We start from the raw sequence: 20,721 nt of genomic DNA, 5'->3' as shown, positions 1-20,721 counted from the left end.
AAGGACAATTTCATAGCTCTCAACAACTGTCCTTCAGGCTTCGCAGCCAATGGGGAACCTGTCCAGAAATGGATCCTTGCGTCAAAATTCAACCTTACCTTATTGGTGGTGTAACTTTGCACGGTCCCCGTTCGGCTTGTATCAGCGTCCAGGGAGAGGGCTAAGAGAGGGACAGAGTTAAAACATTATCTCCTGTGGTTGTGTTTTCACTTCTCAAGCCCAGGGCCTCAAAAACAAGCAGTCTGCTGTTCTAAAAGAGCTTGAAAACAAGATTATCCTTTGTGTGACCTGGTGTGACCCAAACTATAACTCCCAACCTCGCTCACCATTTCTTCCTAATCTAGGAGAGAAGCAACCTGGAACTAAGGAGAAACTTCCTAACAGTGAGGACAATTAACCAGTGGAACGGCTTGCCACCAGAAATCGTAGGCGCTCCATCACTGGAGGCTTTTAAGAAGAGACTAGACAGTCACCTGTCTGAAATGGTATAGATTCTCCTGCTTGAGCAGGGGGCTGGACTAGAAGACCTCCAGGGCCCCTTCCATCTCTACCCCTGGCACAGAACTGCTGAGAAACCTTGAACGACTAGCCTAAAGCAAAGATGGAATCCACCATGTCCCTTCAGGATGGAGAAATTTTGAAAGGTGCCACTCCACCCCACTCCTGCTCCTTGGGTCTTAAAGAGCACAGAAGATGCAGGTTGCGGGTCAAGGTGATGCTTACCTACACACGTGATGTACACCCAGGCATCGGCAATCGGTGTACGCCCTGTTTGATCGTAATAGGACACTCTGACCTACAAAGGGAACGAATGGCCAAAGTCACTGCTGAGTGGTCAGACCCAATACGTCGGTTGTCCTCCTGTTGAGACATGGCCCTATTTTGTCATGCAACAGGACAACCCACAGATGACTGGATGGAGAAGTGAACTCCGAGAAGCTCCTAACTCAAGCTTTACACCTCAAGAAGGGCTTAGTTAGGAGTAGGACCTGGTCCAGGGGCCCTCTGAGATATCTGATCCTCTCTTCTGAAGATTCTCCCCACCAGCCTAGCCAAAAGACCCTTGGTCCGCACCATCTCATTGAGCATGACAACGTCGTCGCACTCACCTTGTTGTCATTGACGGCGCTGCTAAGAGCCTTCGGAGACACGATGACCTCGATGTCTCCATTAAGAGGCCACCTCTTTGAACCTTCAGGCTTGAGAAGGTGTTTGGGGTCGTAGGTCACGTAGACCTGGAGGCCGGCTGTTCCACGGGCTTCAAAAGACGTGGCCCTCCTGGGCATGGAACTAGGGTCAAATGAAACAACACAGGTCTGTGTGTGTGTGTGTGTGTGTGTGTGTGTGTGTGAAATTACTCTACTTGTTTTTTCAAGAACGGTACGGTTGATCTGGAGACGGGGACTCTTTCCATCAAGGGCCAATTCTGGCGTTTGGCGTCTCTTCAGTTTCTGAATTTTGTGGCCAGGAAGAAAAGTTGCAAAAAAACAACAACAAACAGAAGGAGATCCCTACTTTCTGGGTGAATTTAAGCCCAAAGTCTATGGCTTCTTCTTGAGTTTTTGTTTTGTTTTTTTCCTATTGAATCTGGAGCATGTGCAAAGAAAAAGAAAAAAAAGGGAGAACATCGTCATGGGATCAACATTCAGAGAGGCTTGGCCACCGGTTCCTATTTATGACGGTCAGTGCTTTTTTTTTGTAAAAGAAAAAGGTGCCGGAACTCACACATGTCATACAACCCGCCTTGCCTACCCTACAAGGTTCCATCCAAAAAAGGTGCCGGAACTCCGTTCTGAGCGTTCTATGACAAAAAAAAAGCCCTGAGGACGGTAGGGCATCCTGGGATCACACCATCTCCTTTTGCAGATCCACTTAACAACCGGGTGAGCAACCGTGGCAAAATGGTCCCAAACTCATTTAACAAAGGTTTCGCTTAACAACAGAAGTTGGGGGCTCAGCTGTCAGTAAGTGGAGGGAAGAGAAGAGGAAAAATTACGTAGGACGAAAAAGAAAGGGTGGGAAAGGTTGTGAAAGGATAAGTTTTATGAAACAGGGTTTATACACGGGCGCCGTAGCTGGCCTCCTTCTGCTTCTTTTGTCCTCTCTCTTTAATGTCTTGCAGCGACTTGTTAAGAGATATATTATTCTGTCGGTACACTCAATTACACTCAAAAGGGGAAGAGAACAAAGGCTATCAATCTTCTCGTAACTCCTTCTACCGGTGTCTCTCCTTGCAGTTGCCTTCCGCAGGATTTATAACCTGTTGTAGTAACAGCCACGGACTGACAGCTCCGCCACGTGAATTTATACCAATGCTGCTTTCCATTTATATGGGGAGGGAGGGGGGAAAGGCCCCAATTTTTTCTCCTCCTCCGTCGTCAACGCAAGGCATGGGTTAAAAATGCTCCTTAAAAGTCGATCCCACCGGGCAAAATTTAAAAACCACCTGCAAATTTTTCGCACCCTGTGAACGCAAAAGGAGGGAGGAAAAAATGGCGAGAAATCATAAAATCGAAAAGGTGTGTGTGTGTGTGTTCCGTTTAACTGACTTTATAATAAAAAGAATTGATGGGCAGCCTTGGTGTTGGGAGAGGAAGAGAGGTTTTGTGCGCAGCCACACAGCTAACCGAGAATCTTGGATAGTGTCAGTTTGAACCATGGATTCGCCCCGGCGGATTTTTTCTGCAGTGCAAAAAGATGCGGGTGCAAAAATTGGGACATCAATTGAAACTCATTCCATATCCCGGGATTTTATACCGCTGAGTCCTGTGATTTTCCTTTGTTTGCAGCCTGCACACATTCCAAGTTACTCACAAAGGTGACCTGGGATTACTCAAGCGTCGTTGGTTTTTTTTTATCCTTTTTCAAAATAATGCATGGACATGTTTTTCTGTCGTACCTGTGTGGTTTGACAACAATTGCATACTGTATTCTTAGAAGGAAATGCACTGGGTCCAAAAATAAGCAATTACACCCACATTTTAAGCAATGCCTTCTCCCTTGAGCCAGTGCGCCCATGGTGACATTTTATCTTTCTGACCTCAAAATAAATTGCTCGGTGTCGTAAGACCACATTTTGCTTCCTATTGACTTTTTTTTCCCCTCTTTGCACAATTTGGTTCTCTGCACATTTTGTGTCTGCAAAAAATTTGCATCTGGGTGTGACAGGGGACAGAAATAGCGCCTTGCTCCCCAGGGTGTGGTCACCACGCACGTCCGCATTTCAGGTTTTTGCACAACTAATACGTTTCCGTGATTCTGCTACCTTGAAGATCCAAGGAAAAGTTTGATTTTCCTCTGTGGAAGAAGACACACTGAGTTATTTTACCGGCTTCTTAATTGTAAGCCCTCTCTTTTGAGTCTTTCTTGGATGTCATCATAATATAATTTGATCTGAAGCCCAGATCTCGCCGTTGGGATTCAGAATTAAGACCCTACGGAAAAGATAAAGAGTTTTAAGCATGCAGTGTCTCTTCTTTGCCTTTCTGGAAGTGGGGGGGGGGAGAGAAAAAAGCATTTTGGTCCTCTTTATCAAGAAAAACCAAATAGATAATATTCATCAGCTCCTCCGGAGTTATTAGCTGAGCTTGAAGGAAACTTCAGATAGAAGCCAGTTTGCCTCCTTGCAAGCTCGGGATTGAGCGCCAAAGAATTGAGGCCTTTGAACTATGGTGCTGGAGAAGACTCCTGCGAGTCCCTTGGACTGCAAGGCGATCAAACCGGTCAGTCCTAGAGGAGATCAACCCTGACTGCTCTTTAGAAGGCCAGATCCTGAAGCTAAAACTCAAATACTTTGGCCACCTAATGAGAAGGAAGGACTCACTGGAGAAGAGCCTAATGCTGGGAAAGATTGAGGGCAATAGAAGGGGACGACAGAGAATGAGGTGGCTGGATGGAGTCACTGAAGCAGGAGGCGTGAGCTTAAAGGGACTCCAGAAGATGGTAGAGGACAGGAAGGCCTGGAGGAACATTGTCCATAGGGTCGCGATGGGTCGGACACGACTTCGCAGCTAACAACAACAACAAGCTCGGGATACGGAAAAACAAGTGATAATCAAATTCAGCAGAACTGAATTTGACAAAAGATAGCCTTTCGCAGGGCTTTTTTTGTCATCGAACGCTCAGAACGGAGTTCCGGCACCTTTTTTGGATGGAACCTTGTAGGTTGTATGACATGTGTGAGTTCCGGCACCTTTTTCTTTTATAAAAAAAGCACCGGCCTTTTTTCTTCTTTCCATTCTGGTGGGTTTTTTTTAGATAGCTTTAAAAAAAAATTACAGCGCATTTGAATTAGCTTTATGTTTTATTATTAGTAGCTGCTGGGGAATGTCAGGTGGCTAACAAAGAGACAATAGTTACTTTATTTCCCCCCCCCCCCCCCGATTGATTCTCGAGAGGCTTTGCATTCCATTCCATTTCTGGCAGTGCGTTGTTCTCCGTCTTGAGTTCTAAACTCCGTTGAGAATGCTATTTATCCGACGCTAATTAAAGGAAACTTTAATTGGCATTCATACATATTATCATACATATTATCTCTGGCCTTCTGAGCAACCTTGGGTGGTCAGCCACAAGAGGTGTTGAGGTGGACGGCGAAAGAGAAACTTGCAAAGGCATCGCCCAAGCTGAGACGGGAAGGCCAGCCCCCACCAAACACACACACACATACACACCCGTGAGGTCTTCTTCTGCACACAACTCCACAACTCTTGAAGAATCGCGGGACTTACCTCTTGATGTCTAAGGAAATCTCTGTCCCCAAGACACAAACCGTGTAGCTGGGCTGCTTGGTGGACACGTGAACCACTCTCTGCTTGTTCGTCATGGTTTCACCAAACCGGAGCTTCAGGACCAAGATCTGAAGAAGCCAAGACTTATTTTGCGGTCAAGCCAACATGGCTAGCTTGGTTCTCCGTGTCTGATGTCCTAATGGGACATCAAGTTTCTTCTTGACTTCTTCACCAGCTTTTATAGACTGTGCTGGGGGAAGAACGAGGAGGAGGAACAAGGATGGGATAAAATTCAACCTAAGTCTCCATCAAGACTGAGGACCAGGCAGCATTTGATCATCAGGGAGGTCCTACTTCAAGCATAAAGGGCAGGTCTGAAAATGCTATAATTTAGTTATTCCGGTGTGTTTTGGGGCAGGTTACTCAGAAGTCCATCCAGTTTTGTGTTTGGATGGCAAGGAGGAATAGCTCAGCCAGGAATGCTTCATTCCCTTGAAGACTGTACAAATAAATAATTTCCTTTCCTCTTTCATCACTATTGTTTTTCATTCTTTCCAGAGGTGAACAACTCAACCGCTGTGCAGAGCTGTCCCACTCTTTTTTTTTTCAAGAGTTCTGCTTTGCTGGCGTCCTGCAGGAACCCTTAACAAAAAAACAAGAAAGAAATTATAAACATGCACATAGGAAAACCCGAACGATATTTTAAGTGGATCAGGCGCATGCACCATCTTCCTAAGTTTTGTGGCAAAGTTTTGTGGACGCGGTGGCTCAGTGGGTTAGGACGCTGAGCTTGTCGATCAGAAGGTCGGCAGTTTGGCGGGTCGAATTCCCGAGTGCCGCGTAGCAGAGTGTGCGCCCGTTACTCGTCCCAGCTTCTGCCAACCTAGCAGTTCGAAAGCACGTAAAAATGCAAGTAGAAAAATAGGGACCACTCCGGTGGGAAGGTAACAGCGTTCTGTGTGCCTTTGGCGTCTAGTCATGCTGGCCACATGACCACGGAGACGTCCTCGGACAAGCGCTGGCTCTTCGGCTTTGAAACGGAGATGAGCACCGGCCCCTAGAGTTGGAAACGACTAGCACGCATGTGCGGGGGAACTTTTACCTTTACCTTTTTATATATTTTTTAAAAAAAATTACTGCAGAGGAAAGCATAGTGCTCCACCAGGAAGCTAAAAATATTTTTGGTTCCCACTCCGTCCGCTTATGATAAAATCCCATTTTCGCCCGTGAATCTTTTCTCCCGTAATAAATGAGTTAGTCTTTAAGGGAAGACTTATTACGATTTGAGGGAAGAATTATTACAATTTGAGAAAGGGGGTCCCTTGCTCTGTAAACTGTCTTAGAGAAAATCGGCTTTAAAGAAAAAAAAATCAGGAAAAACAAAGGTGATCGATCGATAAATGGATAATCCACGGGCGGCTGCAAAGCTGCTAGACTTCACCCTTGATCCATTTTAATTCTGCAGCACAGTGTCCCACGTAATGTGGCGTGGTGGGTGAAGGAGAGCGTGGATGAGGGACTCCATGGTCGGATCCTGTGCTGATGACCCTTGTCTTGGCGCCTTCTGTTGCTTGCCTCTCCTGATGTTCTGCGATCCAGAACAAACGCCATCAAGGTTTGCCTGCCTACACCTGACAGCTCTGGAGACGCTGGCAATTTTAAGTTGCACCGAAGGGAAGGGAGATGATTGATCTGTACAGAGAAACACTGACAGGCCTCGTCTTACTTACACCATTTCATTTACTGACCGTTTGAAGCTACCCTGGCACTGAAAAAGGTGACTTGCGACTGTTTTTCCACACAAAAAGATTATTTTTTTTTCTTTTCTTTTCAGGGCTTCGCCAGCTAATTGTGGGCAAGGAAGAGACCGTTTACCGCAGGCTGATTCTGCCCACTGCCAGCAGTTCGATCCTGACTGGGTCAAGGTTGACTCGGCCTTCCATTGTTCTGAGGTCGGTAAAATGAAGACCCAGATTGTTGGGGGGGCAACGTGGCTGACTCTGTAAACCACTTAGAGGGGACTGTAAAGTTGATTCAACCTTCCATCCTTCCGAGGTCGGTAAAATGAGGACCCAGATTGTTGGGGGCAAATATGCTGACTCTGTAAACAGCTTACGGGGGGCTGTAAAGCACAGCGAAGCGGTATATAAGTCTAAGTGCTATTGCTATTGCTTTACCTGGTTAATGTAATGTGAGGATGTGCAAACTCCCAAGTTTGTTTGGATAAGATGGAAGACTCATGTTTGGTCTTGTTTTCGCTTCACAGAATCCTAAGGCTGGAGGGGACCTTGGAGGTCTTCTAGTCCAACCCCCCTCCCCAAAGAAGGAGACCTTACACCATCCCAGACAAATGCCTGTGCAGCCTTTTCTCGTGGGCCTCAAGCGATGGAGCAGCCACAACGCCGGGAGTTAAGTGGTTATAATTATAATTCTTACAGATGTCTCTGTGACAACCCTCTTCTCTGGCCTGGCTCCGGTGTGTCGCTGGCGTGCTGATGGCCACACAACCAGAGGCAGCCTCGCTCTCTGCTCACCTCCCCCAAACTCCTTTCCTAATGAGAGACGCCTTGTGGCAGAGAGTTCCACAGTCTCAACTAAGGCACGATCCAGCCCCTGGGGGAGACTTTTCTCTCTGCCCGCTGGATTAAATTCCCGGGGTTGCTGGATTCAAATACCTGCCCGCCCTTCGGCGCTTTGAAAAAGAGTGCAAAGATGCTTCTGGGTCAGTTTTGGCCCCGAGAGATTTGCCTCTTCTGACGGGACCCAGGGGAGGGGCAGAGCAAGGGGAAGTGAAGAGGCTGGGAAGAATGCTTGTTTGCGGGGAAATGTCTTGACTTCTCCTGGGCTGGAGGTGGCCCTTGGAGACACAGGTGCCGAAGTGATGGGCACCGCCCGGTTCTGGGTGTTAAAAACGTCAGACTTGGTGCCCAGCAGCCAGCCAGGTGCCAGCACCTCTCTTTGTAAAAATCATCCTTCCAATTTGTCACGCAGAGGAGGCGACGACGGTGAGGAGGAGGGCGGGAGGGCTGCGGACATCTCTTCCTCCGAAACGGGTTTGGTGAGTTCCTGTTTTTCTGGGGCTGCTGCGTTGTCTCCCTCAAAGAATGTCCATCCAAAGGTTGGATTTCGGGTGACAAGGAGGGCGGGACGGAGTTCCAGATCATCCCCGGCGCTGAAAGAAAGGCGCTCTAAGCACACCGTGATTAATGTGTTAAATGACTCAATTTGTTCATGAGTTTTCCCAGTTTGGACACCTGTCTCCAGAATCCCTCACGAGGGGCAACGGATTCGGGCATCCAACAGGGGCAGCCGGCAGCCACCTGGCGAGACACGCTGCTGCCTCTAGTGGCAGGAAGAGGCCAAAGCAGGCAGGTACCTTGGCAAATTTAGAGATTCTCTATTTCTTCCGCTCATTCTGAGCCTTAGGAGAGAGAGAAAAAAACAACCCAGGTCAACTTTTACAGCTGAGTTCACGTCCTAGGTGTAATTGCGTCCGTGAGCCCTCTAGCACCGCCGTTCAGGTAAGCCACCAACCTTGGTTAGCTTTGCTGTGGCTTAACTGAGCGTGCAAATTCAGAAACATGAATTAAACATTTTGAGCGAACAAGCCCTCATGCGGCTTTTGAATTATTTATTTATTTTATTTATTTATTTTAATCCCATTTATATCCCGCCCTTCTCCGAAGACTCAGGGCGGCTTACAATCTAAAGCACAAATCAACGTGCTTAGCAATAGCCTTCATTCTATGTATATGCCTGCTTATTAGGGCTTTCAGGGGGCCCCCCGAGCGGCATTATTACAAAGTCAGCTTATTGCCCCCAACAATCTGGGTCCTCATTTTACCTACCTGGGAAGGATGGAAGGCTGAGTCAACCTTGAGCCTGGTGGGACTCGAACCTGCACTAATTGCAGGCAGCTGGTGTTACTTAGGGAGGCATTAGCCCACTGCTCCACCATCGTATGCAAGTCAACCTCAACTTTTTTTTTGTAAATATTTTATTAGAATTTTTTAACATAACATAAATCATTATAAAACAGAATGTTGTCTGGGTAACATTTGTAAAACAGTCCTAAACAATTAATTTCTATAATCTATATTCCATATGTTAATTTCATTTGATTTCCCCTTTCCCCGACGTATCTTTCTTTGCACAACCTTAGATTAAGACAATTTTATTTGCTTGACAACAGTTAAATATATAGTTTCAGTAATCCTGTGTGTCTTTTTAGTTGCCTTATCATGAATCCTGTCACCATGTTTATTTCAACTTATTTCTCCCCCCAAATTCTAAATATTTTTACAAGTGACAATCTTTTTAACACTTAACTATATTTACATTGGTGGGTTTCATTCTGTTTTTTCCATACAAAGCCTCTCATGCTTTTATATTTCCCAATCAATAAGTTAAAAAAAGTAAAATGAAAAAAAAAAGTCAACCTCAACTTAACGATGGTAACAAAGCCCTGAATTCCGTCGTACGTCGGGACGGTTGTAAGTCAAGTCACTCAGATGACAAGACTCCATTTTACAACATACATTTGCCGCGGTCGTTAAGCTAACGCTTAACCATTTACTATAAGCCCCAAACGAAGATAATAGGATCTGGCCAGTACTAGCTCAGAATAAATCCGTACAATTTGAATATTAAGGAAGAATAAAGAGAAGCTTTGATTTTCGAATTTTGCTCTCAACATGGGAAGAAGGATCAAAAGTATAGCAAACAGAATGTCAAAGGAATTGGCTGAGGGTGCCCCAAACTTTTTATTTATTTTAAGGTTCCCCCGGAAAGCATTTAAACCCAGCTTAACTATTTTTAAAAGCCATCTGTTTCCGAGAATACACAGCTTGCGAAATCTCTTATCCCTGGGATTTGTGACGCTCTCAATTCGGATTAATCGATTTTGCCAGGCTAATACTGTGAGAAACGGTGGGTGTCTGGAAATTCTAAGCATCTCTGGCCATAAAAGGAAATAAACTGCTGCTAGTCCTCAAGGGCAAGGTAAACAGAAGTAAAATAAGTAAACGAATAAGACTAGTTTTCAACCTGAAATTCCTCAAAGGAAATTGTTTTAAAAGGCAATTGTTTAATCTAAGGCCAGTAGGGGGCAGCATTTGTGAACCAGAGCCTTAATCATAGCGCCGTTAATTTCGATCACATTTAATTTAACGCGTATACACACACTGCCCAAGAGACTTAGTGGGTCCAAATTGAAAACCGGGATTTGGTTCCGAGCCTTTGCAAAACCTGACATCTTTCCCAAGGAACCATGTCCCGGCATCGCAAACCAGCATTCGTGGTTTGTTGGTTTCTGCATTCTGCGGCAAGCCAAGGCCGGTCAAATTCATTTGGGCTTAGCAGAATAGGTGGATCTTGTCAAGAAGGCTTCCTCTGTCGTGTGGCTTAGCTGTTTGTCACCCAGTTTTGGGCTCGGAGCCCACAAAAACACTTCAGGAATTAGCCCAGCATAGGATCTTAAATCCTTAAAGCCTGGTTGCCAGGATTAGCCCTTTCGATTCCAAGCAGCTGCCGGCTGGGCATAATTCAGCGCGCATTGCTGGTTTGTTCCTTAGGCTTTTCATTTGATCCTTGTGCACCCACCAGACTCACTTTGGCTGTACAAATTGGAAGAATAAATAAATGAACGTGGATGGCGGGGGAGGGGCAAAATTGGGCAGGGGTCCCAGGAAGAACCATAGAGTTTTTACTGTTTCTTCTTCTCGGCCTTTTGCCCCGTATGACCACCACCACCCACCACCCCCTTTTCAACACTCCTCCGTGGCATTTTATGTCTTAATTAAGGTATGGAGTTATCCACTCGTCGGACCCTATTTTTAATCTTGGAGAGGTGCCAGAAGGCTTGTGCGATTGGGGTGTGTGTGTGTGTGAAGGTATTGGTTTAGTGACTGACCTTCTTCCTCTTCTTGTCTATTAGTGGTGTCCCCCCCGCCCCGCCCCAAAACCTCCCTTTCCCCCTTTAAATAAACAAAAGCTTAGCAATTTGAAAATTTACACAAATATGAGCTGTCACCGGTGTGACTAATGCCTGTCGATGGCCTTCAGGATAGGCTGACACAGGAGATAAAGATTTGTCCCATGTTTGGGGCCTAGCAAGGTAATCTAAGAGTTAACAAGCGTTTGTCATATATATATATATCTTAGAGGTGAAAACAATTGCCTAATGTGCAATCAGCCCAGGTTTGAATCTCAGAAGGGTATGGCTGACTGATGAAAACTAATAAGTTTGAAATGCATATCAGTCTCCCTTAATTCTTTGTTAGCAATTTAAAATTTACACACACACATGTATATATATATATATATATATATATATATATATATATATATATATATATATATATATATATATATATATATATATATATATATATATATATATATATATATATATATATATATATATATATATATATATATATATATATATATATATATATATATATATATATATATATATATATATATATATATATATATATATATATATATATATATATATATATATATATGCATTTGTTAAATAATGTAGCTAAGATGAATCCAGGTTACCGAAAGCTGGTCGCAAGGGGTCAGGTAGACTGCTTCTGCAAATGGAGGAGATGTTCCTTCCCATTTCCTAGCAGTGAAGGGGGAGATAAAGACCCCTCCCCAAGGCAACAACAGACTGACAGCTGGGGGGGGCACAGCGGTGGTGGTGGTGGAAGAAAGAGACAAAAATGGGAATTAAGGGAGGGGGCGCAAGGGGATTCGTGTACGCTGCAACAGTCGGGGTGCCGCTTGCCTCTGGCAGCCGCTCCAAGGGGTCCAAAATCAGAGGTCGGGAATGATGAAAGTTGTAGTTCCCATGCAACCAAAAAGTTTTTTTTTATTTTTAGGAAGCCCGCCCCCGCCCCCGTTATAGGATGTTCCCGGCAGCTCAGGATGCTGAATTTGCAAGAATAGAAAAGGCTTAGAAAAGAATGATTGCAGTTTTCCCCCCCCACACACACACACACCCCTTTAAGGATTCCCCACCCCCCCTTCCAGGATCGACAGCATCTTTGCAATGGCCAGGGTCGGGGTTAGGGGACAAGGCAAAGCCTTCTGCAGCTGCTCAGAGGCACTGCCACTCGCCTCTGCCTCCAGAGCTGGGGGTCGCCCCCCCTGTGTCCTCAGCTGACACACACACACACACACAAGGCGGGGCCAGCAGGGACCTGCCTTGGAGCAGCCGGTGGGAGGCACACAGCTGTTGTGCCAGGACCAGAGCAGGTCGAGGGAAGGAAGGAGCCGTGCGCCTGGGGCGATGCTGCGCGATCGGACACTTCGGCTGCAGTTCGGCCAACGCCTGGAGGCGGTCTACCTGCTGGGCACCCGGCTGTCCGTGGACGTCTTCGGGTGAGCAAGAGGCAGATCCAGCTTTGCAGAAGGGCCCCCTTCCCCCCCACACACAGTTCAGCCCCCTCCCTCCCTCCCCTCGCCCCTCTTCCCTCCCAGCGCTACGCGCCCCTCTTCCTGCTTTGGTGTTACCTGTGCATCCTTCAGAAAAAGGGGTTTTTTTTCCCTCCCCCCCCTGTAAACTTCATCCTCTTTCCCTCCCCTCCCCAGTCTGCAGTCCTTCAAGATTGCAAAAACCAACCCCCCCCAAGCATACATTTTAAAGTATTTAATTACATTATATTAAATGAATTTTAAAATTTTAAATTTTATTGTTATTAGCAATTGTGGGCCTGCACTAATTTAATTCCATTTTATTCTTTTTTTGTACTGTTTTAATTGCCCTGTGAACCGCCCTGAGTCCTTCGGGAATAGGGCGGTATATAAATTCAACTAATAAATAAATAAATAAATAATATAGCTGTCCCGAGGCTGACACAAACAGACACACACACACACACACACACACACACCGGCTCCTTAAGGAAAGTATTTGGAGTAGTTCCTTTGAAGTACCCTCTTCTCCAGGCACATGTTTCAGGGGTGCCCTGCCTACCCCTCCCAAATTGATTTCTCCCATGGGGTTCTAGATCTGGACCCTCCCCTTTCACGGAGTCTTCCTCCTTGTGGCTCCTGCATTCAGCTCCGAAACCTTAAGTGCCATTCGTTAGCTCGCCTGGCATGGCCAAAAAAACGGGCACTAGGCAGCTTCCCTGCAGCCACCCCCACCCCCACCCCCCTCCCGAGATCTGAGGAGACCAGGGTGAGTCAAGCTGCTCAAGGGGCGGCCCTCGTTTGGGGGATAAATGTCATTCCGGGAACCGAAGGCTCGTTGTGCTGTGAGGTCCCCTTGCAGAGCCTTCATCTGGAGAAGAGGGGGAAAGTCAATCTTTCTCCTCCGAGAAGACCTTGCTTGGTGCACAGGTGAAGGGAGGGGCTGCTTATAAAAAAAGGGGGAGAAATCAAGAAGGCCGCTTTTAGCTCCACGGAGGAGCTGCTGATCCCCAACCTGGGCTGCTCGTTGTCAAAAGAGAGCAAAACCTTCTCAGTTTTTCTTGCCATCAACACCCCGTCGGAAAAGGAGACGCAACTTCTGCTCCGATGTTCTTAAAAAGGTAAAGGTTCCCCCCCCCCGCGCACACGCGTGCTAGTCGTTTCCGACTCTAGGGGCCGGCGCTCATCTCCATTTCAAAGCCAAAGAGCCGAGGACGTCTCCGTGGTCATGTGGCCGGCACGACCAGACGCCAAAGGCGCACGGAACGCTGTTCCCTTCCCACCGGAGCGGTCCCTATTTTTCTACTTGCATTTTTACGTGCTTTCGAACTGCTAGGTTGGCAGAAGCTGGGACGAGTAACAGGCACTCCACTCTGCTACGCGGCACTCGGGATTGCACCCGCCAAACTGCCGACCTTCTGATTGACAAGCTCGGCGTCCTAACCCACTGAGCCACCGCGTCCCTGGTTATATATACCTTTCTCCATAATACCCTTTTCTTCTCTTTTTCTTTCTAACGTAAAGGTGGCTTCTTGGCGAGGCCCAACTGGCCGTCTGCACGTGCCCAGACGCCTGTCTCTTGCTTGACCTTCCTTTGAAAATGTTCCGAGCCTAAACCTCCAGCCGCTTAGGGGAGCTGCCAGAGCTGTCAGCTATGCCTGAAAATGCTTATTTAGGGTGGATTGTCCTTTGTTCATTTAGCCCAAGAGGCTGCCTGCCAAGACATTTTGGGTGCCACGGTCTTGCTCCTATTGTGTGCCTTTTTGTTGTTGTTGTTTGTTTCAAACAAAGCTTGCAAAGATGAGTTAAGTCAGAGGGTGATTTAGTGTTCTCCGTGCAGAATAGTAACATTGTTCCCCACCCACCCACCCACCCACCCCCAGCTTCCTATCTTCATCCTTCTCGGTCCCTTTCATTGTATTTCTCTTATCTAGAATTAAGCCCTTTCGCACCAAACTCTAGGCTTAACTAGGGTGCTAATCGTGACCGCCTGCCAAGCCGAGATTTAAGATCTTCCGAGGAGCGGGCCCGGGGTGCTGAGGTCTGCAAGCAGCTCTTGACACTTGCTGCTCTATCCAGGCTAAATCCGAACATTCACATCGATCCGTTTGATAGCTGACATATTAGTTTTTCCCCCCTCTCTCTGGTTTTATTGAGTATCTGCACAACTTTAAGAATCTTTTTTTTATTGAAAAGTTTTACAATACATTTTATCTTTAGCAAAACAAAACCCCTCCCAACCCCCTCCCCTCCCACCCTCTTCCCACTCCCCAACCCTCCCCAACCCCTCCCTCCCTTTCCCCTCCCCCCCCCCAACTTCCCAGAGCTGAGTACAGGGTATAAAAATACAAACAATCATAATCTAACTTATGCAAACAATCCTAAACTATTTAAACTATCGCACTTTAACTCATATAGATAAACTCCAAACATATATATATATCATATCAATAATTATTCAAATGCAAAATAATACTTTTTAGTCCCATATTTGCTCCGTCGTATCTCTCTGTTGCAAATAGTCTTAACTTTAAGAATCTTAAGGGGGAAAGTGTGTAACCTTTTGTGCCGGAACTTAATTCTAACTTGCCTTTACTGCAGCCAACAATCCCTAGTAAAAAAAAGCTATCCCTTCAACTAAACGGGAGTGGGGGGTCTTTCTTTCCTAAGGGTCCCGACTGGGTCAGGTCTGACAGGAGAGTTTCTTTAACGCAGTTGTGAGGAGGTGTGTCTAAAGGAGAAAACGGAGAAGCGCCAATTGTCATCCCGGATCTGCTGTGGAGACTGTGTATTCCCACTTAGCGTCCCTTGAGGCAGTGAGGTTGGCATGGCAACACCTGGGCAGTGTTACCTTGTGCGGGTACCACAATATATATTTTTTCCTGCTGGCAAGTCTTTTTTTTCTTCTTCTTCTTCTTCTCCGGCTCCAGGGCAGCTCCGCCCGAAGCGGTGAATTTCAGCGTGAAACATTCACAAGACGTCAGTGTTGAAGTCGTAAGCCAGGATCAGGCGGATTTCGCCCCCGCCAACGGAGCTAAGCAATGGCCGCTGCACCCCGACACCTTCCTGCAGATCCAGATGACCCAGCCCAGCGTGGAGACCAATGAGAGCAAAGTAAGATTCCTTTCCCAACCGTTTTGCATCTCGGGTTATGATTTTAAACTGGGTTACGATGGAGGTTCAGCTAGTTCTCAACTTACAACAGTTCGTTTAGCGACTGCTCAAAGTTACGACGGCACTGAAAATAATGACCTAAGGCTGCTTTTCACACTTAACGACTGTTGCCACATCCCCCTGTGGTCAAAATTCAGACGCTGGGCAACCGACTCCTGTTTATGACGGTCGCAGTGTTCCCTTCTTCTGACGAGCAAAGGCAAAAGGGAAGCCAGATTTCACTTAACAGCTGTGTGACCAACTTAGCAACCGCAGCGACTCACTTAAGAACTGTGGGAAGAAAGGTCGTAAAATGGGGCAAAATTTACTTCGCACACGTTTCCCTTAGCAACAGAAATTCTGGGCCCCGTTGTGCTCGTAAGTCAAGGACTACACGTATTACAACAGGGGTGTCAAACTGCTGGCCCCGCAGGCCGGATGTGTCATGCCGAAACCGCGCCCGCGCCCAGTTCCGGAAACGGGGGGAGAAAGTCACGATACACCGCAACCCGTCACGTGACGTGGCGAGTTTGACCCCCTTGTATTAAAAGGACTCTGATTGGTCCGTCTCGCTGGAATCCCCTCACCAGCAGTTTGCAAGGACTGGACAACGAAACCACATGTGGTTTTAAGATCATTTTTTTAAAAAGTTTATGACCACTTTTCTTATTGTTGTTGTTAGCTGCGAAGTCATGTCCGACCCATCGCGACCCTATGGACAACATTCCTCCAGGCCTTCTCTACCAACTTCTGGAGTCCATTTAGGCTCACGCCTACTGCTTCAGTGACTCCATCCAGCCACCTCATTCTCCGTCGTCCCCTTCTTCTCTTTCCCTCAATCTTTCCCAGCATTAGGCTCTTCTCCAGTGAGTCCTTCCTTCTCATTAGGTGGCCAAAGGATTTGAGTTTCAGCTTCAGGATCTGGCCTTCTAAAGAGCAGCCAGGGTTGATCTCCTCTAGGACTGACCGGTTTGATCACCTTGCAGTCCAAGGGACTCGCAGGAGTCTTCTCCAGCACCAGAGTTCAAAGGCCTCCATTCTTTAGCGCTCGGCCTTTCTTATGGCCCAACTTTCACTGCCATACATTGCAACTGGGAAGACCACAGCCTTGACTATACGCACTTTTGTTGGCAGGGTGACGTCTCTGCTTTTTAGTGTGCTGTCTAGATTTGCCATGGCTTTCCTCCCCAGGAGCAAGCGTCTTTTAATTTCTTGGCTACAGTCCCCATCTGCAGTGAACTTTTCTTATTAATCCGATTATTTTACGATAGTTGTGAGATTGCGGTGGCCCACCTGCATGAAGCAAGGACGTGAGTTTCTTTCTCTGTTAACGTTTTAACCTACTCTTCCTATCTAGGTAAGCGTTGGATATTATGGGGAGAATGGAGAGCAACCTATAAATCAAGCTGGCGTTTTTCTGACTGGCATTGGTGAGTGTCTTTGGGAATTCTGTTTCCCCTCGCAGAGTATTGTTACAGCTTTAATTAAAAAGTCCCAGAATATCTGAAGCCGAGCAGAAGGGCATTCCTTTCCTTACAGATCAACGGGCGGCTCTCCGCTCTTAAATTATCTCCCATTAGTCAAATATTTCTGGATTCCTCCCTGGATTTCCAAAAAAAAAAAAAAAAGTTTCTTTCTGGCCGTTTGGCGCTAGTTCGTTCTCCCTCTCTTTGAATCCTTGAAACGGCCAAATCTTTCTGCTTTCCAGGAATCTCTCTGGACGTTGACGCGGATCGCGATGGCGTGGTGGAGAAGAACAACCCCCAAAAGGTAGCGTCCAGATTGCAAACCTTCCTCGGTCAGAAATGTCTCTGCAATAGTCCTTTAGGAGGGACGTTTGCCTTACCTGGCCCTTAAAAGGGGGGCAGGGGGGACACGCCTGTATCCTCGTATCTCACAAGACGTTAAAACTGTTAATATGTCTACCAAATGGAGTCCAGCAAGGACTTTCCCCCCCAAAAAAATAGTTGCATGGTTAACCGAGTTTAAATTGATAATTCTATTCCTGCTGCTTTGTTGGCGTTTAGTTTCCCTTTTTGGGGGGTGGGGGGCAGGGAGAACGAGGAAGAGGTGTCCCCTATGTTTTTTTTTTTTTAATTAAGAGGCAAAATTTTAGCCAGCCCTCCAAATTTTTTCTCTTAAGCTCTGTAATTTACCTGCTCCCTCTCCGTCCCCCCCCCCCGAGGTTCAAAGCAGCCTTCTCTCGTTTTAGCTCCTGGGAGTGGGGGGGGAGGAAGCCTTGTGGAATGGGTGGGACTGAGGATAGGGTAGTCCAGAGACCACCACCCCCCTCCCCAGCTTCCGAAAAAGGTCTTTCTCCAGAAGCAGGAAGGTAAGGGGAAAAAGTTCAGCTGGGGTCATCCTTCCCAGCCTGCAAGGCATTTGGACCAGTGGAGCCCCCACCCCCTTCTTGGCGATGGTGCCCGCTGCGTTTGGCCCCCCTCTGCGTAATTGGCACTCCTTCCCCAGGGCTGCTCCAGGGTCCCCTGCTGAGACAGTGATTTCCCGGTTGGGTTACTGTCCTCTTCCCCCAAATCAGGTGACACGATAGCAGTCTTCCAATATCTCAGGGGTTGCCACAAAGCCGGGGGTGGGGTGGGTGGGGGCAAACTAATCCAAAGTGCCCAAAGGCAGGACAAGAAGCAACAGGTGGAAACGAATCAAGGAGAGAAGCAACCTGGAACTAAGGAGAAACTTCCCCGACAGTGAAAACAATTAACCAGTGGAACCACCTGCCTCCAGAAGCTGTGGATGCTCCAACGCTGGGAGTTTTTAAGAAGAGACTGGACAGCCCTCGGTTTGAATTGGTATAGGGTTTCCTGCCTGAGCAGGGGGTTGGACTAGATGACCTCCAAGGTCCCTTCCAACTTTATATTATTATTATTATTACTACTATACCAAGCTTTTATTTATTAGACATGAAACTCAGTCAACTGAACACTCAAATTGACTGGTGCTAATGGTTGACCCGGGTTGCTGCCAGCATCCTAGCTGCATCAACCAGGTATCTCCTTAAAATGTAAGATGTTCCGAGTAGCGCCGTTTTTGTGTTTTTTGTAGCTTTGCTGGAGTTATTGCAGGAAGCTGCAGTTTCTTGATGCGTTTTGCAAAGGTTTTTTTGTAGCTTTGCTGGAGTTATTGCAGGAAGCTGCAGGTTCTTGACGCGTTTTGCAAAGTTTTTGGAGATCGTTCCCAGTGCCCCGATGACAGTGCATGCCACTGTTGTGCGTTTCATCCATAACCGCGCAGTTTCGATGGCCAGGTCGTGGTATTGCGTGATTTTTCCCCCAGTTCTTTTTCTTTCGACTCTGGCATCTCCTGGTACGGCGATATCAATCAGCTGTACGCTTCGGTTCTCTACCACTGCGATATCTGGCGTGTTGCGTTCCAAATGGCGATCTGTCTGTATTCGGAAATCCCGCAAGATCTTCACCTTCTCATTCTTGACATAATATATTATTATTATTATTATTATTATTATTATTATTATTATTATTATTATTATTATTATTATTATTATTGTTGTTGTTGTTGTTGTTGTTGTTATTGTTGTTATTATTGCTACTGCTATTGCTATTTTGTTGTTTTGTTATTACTACTACTATTGCTGTTATTGTTTTATTATTATTACTACTACTATTGCTATTGCTGTTGTTGTTGTTGTTTTGTTGTTGTTGTTGTTATTATTATCATTATTATTAACCCTTTCCTGTGGTTCTGGAGCACACCAAGTGTTGGAAACAAGACTTCCCAATGACAACGTTAATTCTTTTGATATTTATTATTATTTATTGAACTTATATACCGCCCTTCTCCCGTAGGACCCAGGGCGGTTCACAAGGCAATTAAAACAACATACAATACAAAAGTTAATAACCGTTAAAATAGATTAAATTATCCTTGATTGAAAATCTAAAAACCCCATAACTCTGATTTAAAAACCCAATTACGATAATTTAAAAATTTACCACGAATGGAACACAGAGGGATCTTTCTAGAATGTTTCTTGCCTCTCCCCCCACATCACAGATAAACCTCTTGCCCAAATCTACCTGCTACAGGTGAAATTCTTCCCTTCCAGGCTACCTGGACCTGGGGTCCTGACGGTCAGGGTGCCATCCTACTGGTCAACTGCGACAAAGAAAACCCATTCGGCAGAGCTGAGGACTGTCAGGATGAGAAAATATTTTGCAAGGAAGGTAAAAAAAATAAAAAATGGTTGATCTCTCTGGGGCCGTTCTGGAAATTGAAAAGCTGAGAGAAATCCATTTTGCAGATCAGCCCCCCGCGCCCAGGTGGTTTTCCAGTCATGGGGTAACAAGGAGAAGTATAAATGGGTTTTAGGCCATGGTGGGATTCAAAGAGGTGGACCGCCGGTTCTCTGCGTGGATGCTGCTTCTGGAAGTCCGTTCTGGGCCCGGGCAACGAAAAAAAATCAGTTACCGTTTCTGCCGAAGCGGTGCAAACCCAGCCGAATCCCACCGCTGGTTTTAGGGTGTACCACCTGTAATTTCAGTAGGACGAAAAAGGTCAACTTTTAAGGCAGAGACTTAACGCTGACGGGATCGTGTTGCGTTTCTAAATAAAGTCACGCACATTCGTTTAAAAAAAAGTAAGTCGGGCATTAAAACCGCCTCGCTGTTGCCTGTTAGAAAGAAACCGGCAGGGAAATTCTTTTGCCTCTTAAAGCAGAAAGCTTAATTCTTGCAAGGAAGCTGCAATAATACATCCAAAGATTGCACAATAGAGGTGCCGCGAGTTAGAGGAAAGCGTGCTGAGATCTAATAAAAGTTTAATTGCACCTTCCGCGAGCTTTCTCTCCTCTCCGGGGTCTCTTCCCTCAAAGACCCTCTTAACCTCGCTCTTCTGCCTTGGGCTTTGAACCCCCAGATCTGGAGGACATGTCCCGGATGATCTTGAGAACGCAAGGCCCAGACCGGCTTCCAGTGGGCTACGAGATGGTTCTCCACATTCCACTCTCTGATACCGACAAGGTTGGCGTTTTTTACCTGCAGAGTAAGTGCCTTTTCTGCTCTCCCCTTGAAAGGCAACCCATCCTGGCTTTTGTCATCCTTAAGCACACTCTTAAATCAGGATCACTCAAAACCTGGGTTAGGATTCCCTCGTTTTCACAACCACGGAGACCTCATTTTTATCTTACCAGCCCCGACGGAGCCCTTGTCATCCTTCCATTCCAGCCCCTGCCTCTGGATTGTAAGGTAAAAGGTAAAGGTTCCCCCGCACATGCGTGCTAGTCATTTCCAACTCTAGGGGCTGGTGCTCATCTCCCTTTCAAAGCCGAAGAGCCAGCGCTTGTCCGAGGACGTCTCCATGGTCATGTGGCTGGCATGACTAGATGCCAAAGGCGCACGGAACGCTGTTACCTTCCCACCGTAGTGGTCCCTGTTTT

The 20,721-nt window shown here is 46.6% G+C and overlaps 1 protein-coding gene and 1 long non-coding RNA gene across 2 annotated transcripts in view; one reads left to right on the top strand and one right to left on the bottom strand.

Annotated features, from left to right (window-relative positions):
- Positions 1-98: 98 nt before the first annotated feature.
- On the bottom strand, positions 99-1,124 carry LOC308675691. Its single transcript, XR_014028200.1, has 3 exons — positions 1,110-1,124; positions 724-796; positions 99-160 (listed from the first exon to the last, which is right to left on the bottom strand). It is a non-coding gene; the product is annotated as an uncharacterized lncRNA (long non-coding RNA).
- Positions 1,125-11,943: 10,819 nt separating this feature from the next.
- LOC308675721 (protein-arginine deiminase type-2-like) overlaps positions 11,944-20,721 on the top strand; it is a 26,728-nt gene continuing 17,950 nt past the window's right edge. The window contains exons 1-6 of the mRNA XM_081341239.1: positions 11,944-12,125; positions 15,089-15,272; positions 16,669-16,741; positions 17,020-17,081; positions 19,393-19,510; positions 20,202-20,327. Coding sequence (XP_081197365.1) covers positions 12,034-12,125; positions 15,089-15,272; positions 16,669-16,741; positions 17,020-17,081; positions 19,393-19,510; positions 20,202-20,327 — 655 coding nt within the window. The 5' untranslated portion in view covers positions 11,944-12,033. The remainder of the gene's footprint in view (positions 12,126-15,088; positions 15,273-16,668; positions 16,742-17,019; positions 17,082-19,392; positions 19,511-20,201; positions 20,328-20,721) is intronic.

The sequence above is a fragment of the Vipera berus genome (genome assembly GCF_964194415.1).
Source record: "Vipera berus genome assembly, chromosome: 17".
In the NCBI taxonomy this organism is placed as follows: Eukaryota; Metazoa; Chordata; class Lepidosauria; order Squamata; family Viperidae; genus Vipera; species Vipera berus.
Note: the sequence above shows the minus strand (reverse complement) of the source record. Positions and strands in the feature narration are given on the sequence as shown.